At 44.2% G+C, this 12,022-nt stretch overlaps 1 protein-coding gene across 1 annotated transcript; it reads left to right on the top strand.

Moving 5' to 3' along the window:
- Positions 1 to 83: 83 nt before the first annotated feature.
- On the top strand, positions 84 to 11,763 carry PRSS35 (serine protease 35). Its single transcript, XM_063150576.1, has 2 exons — positions 84 to 172; positions 5,862 to 11,763. The coding sequence occupies exon 2, from the start codon at positions 5,878 to 5,880 to the stop codon at positions 7,117 to 7,119; it is 1,242 nt and encodes a 413-aa protein (XP_063006646.1). The 5' UTR covers positions 84 to 172; positions 5,862 to 5,877; the 3' UTR covers positions 7,120 to 11,763.
- Positions 11,764 to 12,022: the final 259 nt, after the last annotated feature.

Genomic DNA, 12,022 nt, shown 5'->3' on the forward strand with positions numbered 1-12,022 from the left:
TTTTCCTTTTTCCATCCCCTCCCCCGCCTGGGAAGACCTGGCCGCTCCCCCCGCCCCGCGCTCAGTAGCCGCGGGCGCTGGGCGGCGGACGAGCGGCGCGGAGCGGAGAGCCGGGAGCCGGAGCCCCGGGGCTGCGGCCGCCCTCGCCTCCGTCCGTCCTGCGGGCTGCCAGGTACGACCAGCACCCTTCCCGGCGCCGACCCGGGTGGGCAGGAGCGGAGCTGGGGACGGGGGCTGAGGGGCAAGGGGCACTGCGAGCTAGCCAGCGTCGCTAAGGTGATAGTTTTCTTGCGATGTCATTCTTCCTACGCGGGTCGTTTTTAAAAAATGATGGGGCTGAGCGATGTCAGTACCTTGAGCTTGGCAGCTGAGATGTTTTGTATTAAGTCCCTGCCTCTTTAGCCTGATGCATATATTTTTGATAGGACTAAAACGCCACGCGTTTATCTGGTCCTTGTTTTTTCATATTTGAAGCCAGTTTCACAAGACGGCTTAACAGGACTGAGGCAAGGGCGATATTTATTGGGTTTTCGGGGATTTGTCTCTGTGCTGTGCCTTCTGCGGGGAGCAGACAGGGAGCCTCTTCACCCTTCAAAACAAACTCCTTTAATTCTGATTCATCTACTCAGTATTAGCGCTACCATCTCCGCGCTCCTCTGGAATTGACACTAATTTCATCCAGATTCGTCACTGCTGGAAACAGATTTATCTTGGAATAGCAAAAATAAAAGGGCCGTGCCAAGGTATTTAATTTTCAGGCTTTGTAGAGGGGGGAAACTCCTTCGGATCAGCGCGGAGAGGCAGAGCCTCCTGCGGAAAGCAGGACCAGGGAATGCCTAAGGAGAGATAAAGGCTTACTCCCAAATCCTCCTCTTCTTCCAGGACAGCCCTGTGCTTTCACCCACACAGGAGCGGCTGGCAACACCGGAGAGGGCAGGGGGAAGGCGGCCATCCCGGCAAAGCCCTCCTGTCCCCGCCGTTCCTCCGCCCGGCTCCCAGTCCGTGCCCACCCGCTGCCGTCCCGGGGACGCCGCCCGGCTGGCAGGGCTGGACCCCCGGAGCCGCTCAGCAGCCGAGCAGTGGCCGGGGCGCGACCTCCTCGCTCTCCGCCCGCTCCCGGCGCGGCGGGGCCGGAGAGGATCCCGGCCGGGGAGGGTCGGGAGCGGCAGCGGGAGCGGGGCCGGAGCGGATCCCGGCCGGGGAGCGTCGGGAGGGACGGCGGGCGGGGGGCCGAGAGAATTCCGGCCGGGGAGCGTCGGGAGCGGGAGCGGGAGCGGGGCCGGAGAGGATCCCGGCCGGGGAGGGTCGGGAGCGGCGGCGGGAGCGGGGTCGGAGCGGATCCCGGCCGGGGAGGGTCGGGAGCGGCCGGAGGGAGCGGGGCCGGAGCGGATCCCGGCCGGGGAGCGTCGGGAGGGACGGCGGGCGGGGGGCCGAGAGAATTCCGGCCGGGGAGCGTCGGGAGCGGGAGCGGGAGCGGGGCCGGAGAGGATCCCGGCCGGGGAGCGTCGGGAGCGGCGGCGGGAGCGGGGTCGGAGCGGATCCCGGCCGGGGAGGGTCGGGAGCGGCGGCCGGAGGGAGCGGGGCCGGAGCGGATCCCGGCCGGGGAGCGTCGGGAGCGGCCGGAGGGAGCGGGGCCGGAGCGGATCCCGGCCGGGGAGCGTCGGGAGCGGCGGCCGGAGGGAGCGGGGTCGGAGCGGATCCCGGCCGGGGAGCGTCGGGAGCGGCGGCCGGAGGGAGCGGGGCCGGAGCGGATCCCGGCCGGGGAGCGTCGGGAGCGGCGGCCGGAGGGAGCGGGGCCGGAGCGGATCCCGGCCGGGGAGCGTCGGGAGCGGCGGCCGGAGGGAGCGGGGCCGGAGCGGATCCCGGCCGGGGAGCGTCGGGAGCGGCGGCCGGAGGGAGCGGGGCCGGGGCCGGGCGCGGAGCCGCTACCGGCGCTGCGGGAGCGCCGCCCCGCGGCCGTGGCGGGCACTGCGCCGCTCCCTGGCGGTCCTTCATTTCCCCGCCCGTGGGATTTCAGAAATGAGCTGTCACGCCCGCCGTGTAAAATTAGTTCTTCCGATGAGTACTGAAGCTGCCTAAATTTTTGCAAGAGACAGGAGCCGCAGTGGTTTGGGTTTTTTGGTTTTTTTGGGGTTTTTTTCCGCAAATCAGAGAGGAGGACAGCATCCATACACCACTGTACAGAGTGAGTGCATCTGGAGGAGATCAGGGGGAGCAATGGTGGATAAGATTAGGGCAATGATTTCTTCCCAGGAGTGTGAGATAGCAAAAATTTGTTCTCTACTTTGCTCTGTCAAAGTAGAACTTTGAATTCCAACTTCCAGGTCATTTCAAGAATAAGACCAAAAGCAGCTAAAGGAGATGGTTACTATAGCAGCCTCTGTTATTTTAGGGCCTAGAAATCGGATTTTAAATTGTGTAAGCCGAGTTTGAAATGTGCTGACTTTCCTATAAGTATAAGGAAATATTACGGTAGAGGATGCACTGAACAGACCAAGATAAAACACTGTCAGGAAGCTGGACTGAATTTTTCTTCTGTCTGAGCTACCCTGGCATGTAAATTTCTTCCGTGATAGCCTGAAGAGAAACCTATTCTAGTTTGGCTTGACTATAAGCCTTTTCCTGAGCATCTGGCAGGTATTCAGCTGGAGTAAGGTAGGACAAAATATTTGAAGGATATCCTCAAAAATTAGGTAGTTTTTGTTCTGTGGATGCAGAAAGTTTTAATGTTGGAAGCAAGAAATGAGAAGAGCTAAAAATAGTTTTACTTGTATGGATATGCCTGGCAGCTGGAATGCCACCAAAGTTATCAGCTGAGTTTAAAACTGGAGGAAGAATTTCAACATTTTCATATAGCTGGAGTCTCTCTCTTTCTGGTTTCCATCTTGTCTTCTCTCAAGTAATTCATCATACCTTAAAGAGCTGACTCAAGAATTCCAATTACTGTAAGCCAACCCAAAATCTGTATGGGAAAGGAGTGAAGGAAAGGAGAGGGCAGAGCACCTTGGGGTTGGAGGAAGAGTGGAGAACGGGTAATTGAGGGTTTTTTCCTTGCAATCAACTTGAAGCCTTCTCAGGACAATCCTCCTTTCCCTGGAGGCTGTATTCTCTCTCCCTTTCTCCCCCCCTGCAAAGTTATCTTTGCACCCATCTACACATTTCCATCTCATCATCTGGCAAGAGGAGCCCTATGTTTCCCTTTTGCCTGCAGCCTGTGCTGTGCCATTGCAACTGCTGACCTTGCCCTTGCTTGGAGCTGGCCTCCTCTAAACAGCAGGGATGGGGTTAGTAAAGAGATCTTAAATGCGTGGCTGGAAATGACAAAGCTGTCTAGCATAACCACTGCTCTGGTCTGTAATGAGAATTACTGTGTTTATCGAGTTCCTTGAACTTCTTCCAGTTATCCTGAAGTGTAGTTAGTTCATTCCCAGTGACAAGTGGTTCATTATAAATGAAGAAAATCTTGGCTTCCAAGACTGCCTTTGTAAGTAGTGAGCACTTGAGTGTCGTGTTTCAAATGGAGGGTTCCAAGGCACCGATGGAAGGTTCTGTGCTTTGACTCTTTTTTTTCTTTCTAAAGAGTGGCAGAAGGGAGCCATAGTACTCCACCCATTTGCTTGCAGAAAGTCTCTCTATAAAGCAGAGAGAAAAAAATGGACTTCTCTGTAAACCTAGTTATGAGATCAGCTGGGAAGACATCAGCCATCACAGTGGAATGACATCAACCCAGACTTTCTATGTGAACAAGCAGTTAGTGACTGAACTTTCCTTAGGGCTCACTAAGTTCAGCTACAGAGGAATACCAAATATCCAGACCCTTATGAAAAGCTGAAAAGGGGAGGAGTATTCTCGGGAAAAATAGAAAAAAATACTTCTCAAGCCTGGTATTAGAACTGTCTTGTTCAGCAATAACTGAACCAACACTTTGAAGGTAACTTACTATATCAAAGTTAATGTTTAAATGTGTACATTTCTGGTATACCAATAAGCTAGACTGGTGTGAACAACTGGTGTCCCTCTACAAAATCTTTTGTCTGGGATGGTTCCCCAGCTCTGCTTTCAAAACTTTCAGATATCTTTTCATATGACCACATACACCCCAGATCTCAGACCTGTGAGTAACTGTAATCTCCAGATGTCTTAGGAAAGTCCTCACATCTTCTCCAATACCTGAGTTAGCCACTTTAAAGCCAGGGAGGGTTTCCTTGTATTGTGAAATGTGGTATATATATATATATATATATATATATATATATATATATATATATATATATGTCCTAGTAAGTAGACTCCAGCTCAAAATCGGTGTTCCATTCTGGCAAAGGTGAAAAGTGTAAAGCTATGCTAAAACAAATCCAGCCTCTTCTTGGCATCAGAAGCCACAAGCTGTGGTTGAACTGTAGTGCTTACTTAACAATAAAAAAAATTATTATAGACAACAAATATGACTATAGGGTAAAGGTGCCTCAAAAATCATAGGAGTCACCAGTCCATTACACAGCTTTGAAAGCGATGTTCCCCACTTCTTTTTCCATATACTGTCTGTTTCAGTGGAGAGCACCACTTCTACTATTCTAAACTAAAATTAAGGAAAGTGGTTGTGTTTGCCCTGGCCTACACTGCCATTGCAATATAAACCAGAGAGCTTAACCACATACAAATCCTTCAATTGCTTGGCTTTTAAAGTTTAATCATAGACCCTTTCTTTCTTCACTGCCGAGGTTTCCATGTAATTGGAATGAAGGATGTTGGAACTGAACACAGGTTTCCCAGTGGCAGCTGCCAGTAGTTGGATAATACCACTAACATCAATGCTGCCAAAAAAGAAAAATGGTCTTTTCAGTAATGTTTTGAGTTCAGAATCAAGAATTCTGGGTTCAGTTTCTGGCTCTGCCTCAGACTTCTAACAATGTGACATTTCTCCTGCATGTTCTCAACTAGAGATGGGAATAATACTGCTTTTTGTCTTTCCCATTTGAAGTATTCACTGCTGGTATGGTGCATCACCCCATGTAGGTGGGGCATTCCACGTGACCATAAGGCACACACAGCACAGTTCCTACAGCCTTTGTGGGATCCTGAAAATGTTACTCATGCGATGAGTAACCAGAATTAACCCTCCTACTCAGCTGAGCTTTGCTGCATGTAATAAAACCAGGAGGCTCCTCTCCACCAGCAAAATTCTGCTTTCCTCATTTGTCTGTCTGTCCTAAAAGACCTTGATGCCTTGGGATAGCAGTTAGCAAAGTGGCATTTTTCATACAGGCAGATTCATAGCTCTCCTCTGTGTGGTGAGTGGAGAACCATTGGTGACTTTTAAGTCAGCTAAAGCCACGTTTTGGCCATTGCATGAAAGAGCACAATTGGTCTGGTTTCCCAAGGGTTCCTAAGTCTCATGAGTGTAGTCTGTATATCCATCTCTGCTTGGATCCCAACTTTTGAATGCACTGAGTGTTTCCAAGCGTGTTCTACCTTCTACTGTATAGCTATAGGAAAGAAAAGCAGAATCCTAATATGTAACTGCATACCTTTGGAATTAATAAAACCAGGATGTTCTACCAAGTGGAATGACTCAGACTGCTGTTTACAGAGGGAAAAACAGGTAAAACTCAGCTGATTTCATCTTCCAGTAGGTAGCTCTGCATGGATGCTGGCTGAATTATCTGCATCCATCTTGCTAGAAACGACTGGAAGAGTTAGAGGCAAAACAGGGAATATCTGAGGCATTTCTATTTTGAGCAGATTGTAGAATTCTATTCCACTGATGTCAGTTCTAAAATTGCTTGATTATACTTAGAAGATATTAAGATAACTATATGTATTTCCAAAGTGTATTTTCAAATCTCTCTTTCTTGTTTTAGAAAAAAATAAAATAAAATGGAGCACATGTTACTGCTACTCATAATTTTCATACCTATATTGGGTCTCAGTAATGGAACAGAAACTGAACAAGATTTTACTTGGCACTTAAAGAAGATTCCCCAGATTGTGAGAGAAAGAACTTTCTCCCTTGACAGCCCTAAATTTGAAGCAAAAACCAAATTAGAGCTGAACAGTGTATGTGGAATTGAATGTCAAAGGAAACTGCCAGTGCCAAGCTTGTCTGACTTGAAGAGCCTCTTATCCTATGAGACTGTTTTTGAGAACGGCACACGGACCCTGACTGAAGTGAGTGTCCTCGGAGCAGTGCCTGACCCAGCTGCAAACACAACCACACGAAGGCCTTTGAGGAGGAAGAGGCAGATATATGGGACAGACAGTAGGTTCAGCATCTATGACAAGAGGTTTATGACCAACTTTCCGTTCAACACAGCTGTGAAGATCTCCACGGGCTGCAGTGGCATTCTCGTTTCCCCCAAGCACGTGCTCACAGCAGCCCACTGCCTGCACAATGGCAAGGATTATGTCAAGGGCAGCAAAAGACTGAGGGTGGGCCTGATGAAGACAAAATCCAGAGGCAACGGCAGGAAACGCAAAGGCGCTAAAAGAAGTAGGAGAGAAATTTCGGCGGCCAAAGAGGATCCCAGAGCCGCCACAGAACCAAGGCGACCATCCAAAGGCGATGAGAGAAAGCAGAGGGGATCTGGGAGGAAGCAAGGGACCTCAGATGGCATGCCCTCCTTCCAGTGGACCCGGGTGAAGAGCACACATATCCCGAAAGGCTGGTTTAAGGGTGTCTCTGGGGATATTGCCCTGGATTATGATTATGCTGTTCTTGAGCTCAAGCGTCCCCACAAAAGGAAGTACATGGAGCTGGGAATCAGCCCAACAATCAAAATGATGCCTGGGAGCATGATCCACTTCTCAGGTTTTGACAATGACCGGTCTGGGCAGCTGGTCTATAGATTTTGTAGCATTTCTGATGAGTCCAATGATCTGTTTTACCAGTACTGTGATGCTGAGCCTGGCTCCACAGGATCTGGCATCTATCTCCGTCTGAAGGAGCCAAACAAAAAGAAGTGGAAACGCAAGATCATCGCTGTTTACTCAGGCCACCAGTGGGTGGACATCAATGGTGAACAGCAGGATTACAATGTAGCAGTACGAATTACTCCTCTCAAATATGCCCAGATTTGCTTCTGGATACATGGGAATGATGAGAATTGCACGCAAGGCTGAAGAGAGCCGAGCCTCAGTTCTGCTTAGCACCCTCACTGCCATAGGCGACAGTGGCTGGGAGAGCATCACTCCACGCCAGAACGTTCTTCAACTCAAAGCTCGCAAGAAGTGCTATGGTGACTTAAGGGATGCTGGATTTCTAGGGGAGGGGTAGAATTTTCAGACAAAGTATTTCTAACTGTAGTCAACCTAGATACACACTTAAAATCCCAAATATATTTATGTTTGCAATTGTGATAAATTCAAGTCATTTGTGAGGAAAAAAATGGCTGCACCTGTTTGTCATTTTTTTCCCCAGAGGAAGGGTTGAAACATCTCAAACTGGTGTTATTAAGCAATATCTATTTTTTTCCAATGGATTTACTTTTCTCAGGGTTCTGTTCCAATTCTTCAAATGCAAGTTGTGCATATAGCATGTTCCTGTATGTGCAGAATGAACTGCATGAGAGCAAGACATTATTCTGGCATTCTATAAAGACCATAGGTCCATGTTGATAAGCAGCACTATAGTTGATGATGGTTAGTTTGGAAAGCTTCCTCTTCTGGTTGCTGCAGGAACACTCCCATGGAAATTCCAAATTTATGTAGCTGAGGGTTACACCTTAAAGAAAAATTCACTCCATTGCTCAGTAAAAACAGCAAAAGAGAAACTAACAAAAAAAAGTTTCTGTGTTTGGAAGAAGACACATTTAGACACATTTAATGCCTTTAAATGTTCTTAGAGAAGCTATAGAAATCTTAAACACATACATTTGCCTTCCAATTAATATTTGGAGAGGTGTAGGTTTAGTTTCTAGTCAAATGTTTAGCTTTACCATTGGGAGAGGTCACTGACTCCCGAAGTGGCTACTTGACAATCATTTGGAGCTTCACAGATGATATATTTTCTGGGTGCTAAACATTTCTTCAGTTTTTATAAATTACTTTTATACAAGTTCAGCTTCATAGATAGGATAGTATGTGTTAGACTGGGAGTTGGAAATCAATATTTTAGTTTGGCTTTATACAGTTTTGCAAAGTGTGTGGTTTTAATCATGTTATATTCAGATTCCACCTCAACATGATTCACAGGGTTAACTAAAAATTTCATCCAACTAAATTATAGCACCTTCTGAATATTAGAATTATCCTGTGCTTTATAAAAGGTATCTTGTTGATAGCAGCAGTAGTTAGCAAATAATTTGGTTCAATATGCTTGCAGAACCATGTATTTAATGAAGACACAAACTGAGCTTGACTTTTATACACCTTTAAACACAAACCACCTTCTTAAAAACTGTTGTTGATTGCTATATAAGTCTATATCTTTTATTTTATGTCAAGATTTTGAAGTACACAGAATTCTTATGGTGCTACATTAATCTAATAACATAAAAAGATACTGTGCCTTTCTGATCATATCCTTTAGGTTTCAGTACTTTTCATAGTATTCACCACTGTATTATTTAATTTTTTACCATAAATTTATGCTGACCAAAATACATTTTCTTCCTGTGCAGGAGAAAAAAATACAAGATTTTAAAATATTTTTTTTGAATCTCTAAAACATGCTTTTGATGACATAACATGGTTTTAAATAACCCTTTTTTTTTTGGTATATGGTTGAAAGTGTATAACCTGACACACTGAATGTGCAGGCAACTTTGTCCTATTATTGCCAAAGCACAAAAATTTAAGACTTGCTTCCATATCATAACCTAACAATATTTCATTCATTGGAAGAGATCTCACTTTAAAGGAAACTATTTCTTTTAATGCCAAGCTTTCCAGGAAACACTCAGCTTTCCTTCCTTTATTATGTTTTAATTTTATTTTGTGTGATTGTTTGCAGAAAACTAATAATAATTTTTAAAGTTTAGAAATAAATCTCTAAGATTTTAGGGTTAATTATTTTTTATTGTTGTTAACATCTCTATTAACATATGTGGCTTTGCTGACAGTAATTTTAAATCACCTCAGTCCAGTATTTAATACTCTTGCTCTATGCAACAGATTTATAGTATCCTTTAGTCAGGTCTGCAACGTTTTTCTTAAGTGCCTTTTTCCATAGTTACTGTGACAAATAAGATACCACATCATTAATCTAATACAAGACAACCCAGGTCCATGGATTTTTTTTTACTATTATTGTCATTGTTGATTTGGGTCCAAAACTGATCAAGGTAAAGGGGTCTTAGTAAATTCCTTGTTTTGTTGAGTCTCATTTAGGTGTACTCCTTCTCAGAAGAAATAAAATCTATATCTTTATCACTTTGGGAATTGGGAGCAAGGTAAGAATGAAAAATGTGTGATGTCAGCTTCCAAATAGTCTTGTTATAATAATAATCTGCTGTAAATATCTCAGCTGCAACCTGAGGTTTCCATACCAGGTTGATAAAAACTTTCTTTTCAGAGAGTAAGTACTAGATGCTCATTCTGTAGTACTAAAAGATTAAAGAGGTTGGCCCGAGCAACATAAAAATTAATTTCAGTCAAACAAACAAACCTCTGTGTCCCAGTGCCCATGCACAAACACATGCAAATACACAGACTTGGAGACCATGGATGTTTTGACTGAGTTTTGTGTTGTCAGCACCTTCAGGCCAGGAATGCAGGTAGGAGAAGACACAGACAAAATGCTTTCCCTGTTGCCTCAGCATGCTAGGCAACGTTTTTGTCTCCCACTTGGCCTAATAGAGAAATAAATGCTTTATATAGACATTGTGACTCCATATACAGGGACTTCACTTCGTAAATCAAGTACTTACACACAATCACAGGAATTCAACATCCTGCATAGAGCTCTTGGTACCCATCGCTGCAAATGGGACAAAAATTGTTGAGCCATCTCAGATTTTCTTTAAAACATGCAGTTACTATCTAGTTACCAATGAGAAAATATGAGGAGGAAAATATGATCCCAGTAGATTAGATCCTGCTGTTGTCTAGGACATCAGCAGGAAGGCTGCGTTTCCAGCCCGTCTGATGTTTCCCTAAATGATTTTTCCCCTCTCAGGTACCAGGCTGTACATCACTTTTTAAATCAGTACCAATTCTTTTCCATAAGTGTTTGTATAGTAGATCTTTTTATTTAACTGTATTCCTGGCTTTAGGAAAAAACAACTTCAGTCAAATCGCTTTTCTCCTAGAGGGCTACTGGAATTTATAAAGTCAACAAGTAAGTTTTTTTCAGGGCCAAAGATAAACCTCATATGCAAGCCATTAACACACCCAGACCAGCTTCTACAAGGTATTTGTGCATGTGTTTAATCTGAGGCTCTGAGACACAGAGGGGTTATCTGCAGTGTGAAAAATTAAGTCAAAGTTTGTATTAACAAAAAAAAAAGCACAACATTATGTAGGGAAATTATTTCTGTTATATGAAGTATAGAGTACCCAATGTTTTAATAATTGCCTAAAGAAACTCCTTGACTCCTGAAGATTTACTATCTTAATTTTGCAGATTTATGTGTCTATATGGAGTATGAATCAGCATGAATATGGCTTAAATAAAAAAAAAAAACAAACGAACTTTCATCCACATGTGGAGGAGAGAAGCAGCTGGGGAATTCTTTCTATTCTGCTGATAAGGGATGACCTGGCAGCAAATAGCAAAAAAAAAGAGAAAGAAAGAATGAGTAGATGGTATGAAAGGGCAGGAAGATGGAGATGGTATGCAAGGGATAAAGAAAGTGTGCAAAGTAGCAGATGAAATGGCTGCAAGGTAGCAGAGGCACCTATTGTGAGAAAGAGTAGGCAGATGGTGGACACTTAATAGTATTCATTAAGATGTGAAATTCACAAGTTTCATGACAATTTTTCACCGTTGAAGATAAGGCATTTCTTCCCAGCCAACATCAACAAGGAAAGGGCTTTGAGAGGACTCAGGCTATGGTAGGGCCTGCTAGCAGGCAGGGGTTTTAATCCTGACCTACAATCCCTGCCTGAATTTGTAGGGATTATGCTTCTGTTCATTCAGGGTCCTTGGAAAGCAGCAATCTGTGTTCTGACCAAAAGGCTTGGCAGTATGAGCCTCCCACTACACTGGATCACCAAAAATGTAGTGAGTAAAGGGAGTTTCTCAAACCTGACCTTTTTTTAGGGACTCCTGTAAAGGCTGTTCATTGGGAAAAAAATGAAGCAAAAAAATCTCAGACTTAAGGCATTAAAATGTTGGCTCAATTTTTTTGCATGCATCTAGAAATTCTAGGCAATAGATTTTTTTTTTTTTCCAAGTGTCTTCTCTTTGTGTTTGGCATCCATAGAAATTTAATCAACTGCTTCCAATTTTAAAGCACAGATTATTGCAGATAGTTCCATCTACAAATTCCTGGATTAAAGAATGACTGGGGGGGGAAAAAAAAAGAATGTTATTAAATTGAAAGCTTAAAATTTCACTCTAATCTCAAAGGATTTGGAAGTATGTTTTGGTCCCCTTTGCACCAGTCTTTTGCTCCAAGTGTCAGAGCATTTAGATTAAAAACATCCAGAAGTAGCTTTGAGGACTCTTTCAGATTCTTTGCTTTTTTAAGACTGACAGAAAATTTTAGAATATTTTTAACTGTAAAATGACAGGCCATTTGAGATAATAAATGCAAACCTTTGCTCTGTTAAGATATTATATGATGCACTTATTCTGTCAATAAATATTTTCTGATGTTTTTCTTTTCCTCTGTCATGATGTAGTTTGTTAGCCATGGTTGTGTTACACAAACTTCATTCTCTAAGTGCCTGTAATGATTTTTTAGTGAATCATCTGGGACTTGGTCTTACAAGATATTAATGTCTCTTTAAACTTGTTCTGGGGAAAAAAAAAAAAACAAAAAACCTCCCTGTCTTCAAGATAATTACTCCATGAGCAAATTTAATGAGTAAAAAATTTAGTTCAGCAAGGAAATGACTCATAGTCTATGCCGCAAGTTAT

The sequence above is a fragment of the Melospiza melodia genome, chromosome 3 (assembly GCF_035770615.1).
Source record: "Melospiza melodia melodia isolate bMelMel2 chromosome 3, bMelMel2.pri, whole genome shotgun sequence".
NCBI classification, from domain to species: Eukaryota; Metazoa; Chordata; class Aves; order Passeriformes; family Passerellidae; genus Melospiza; species Melospiza melodia.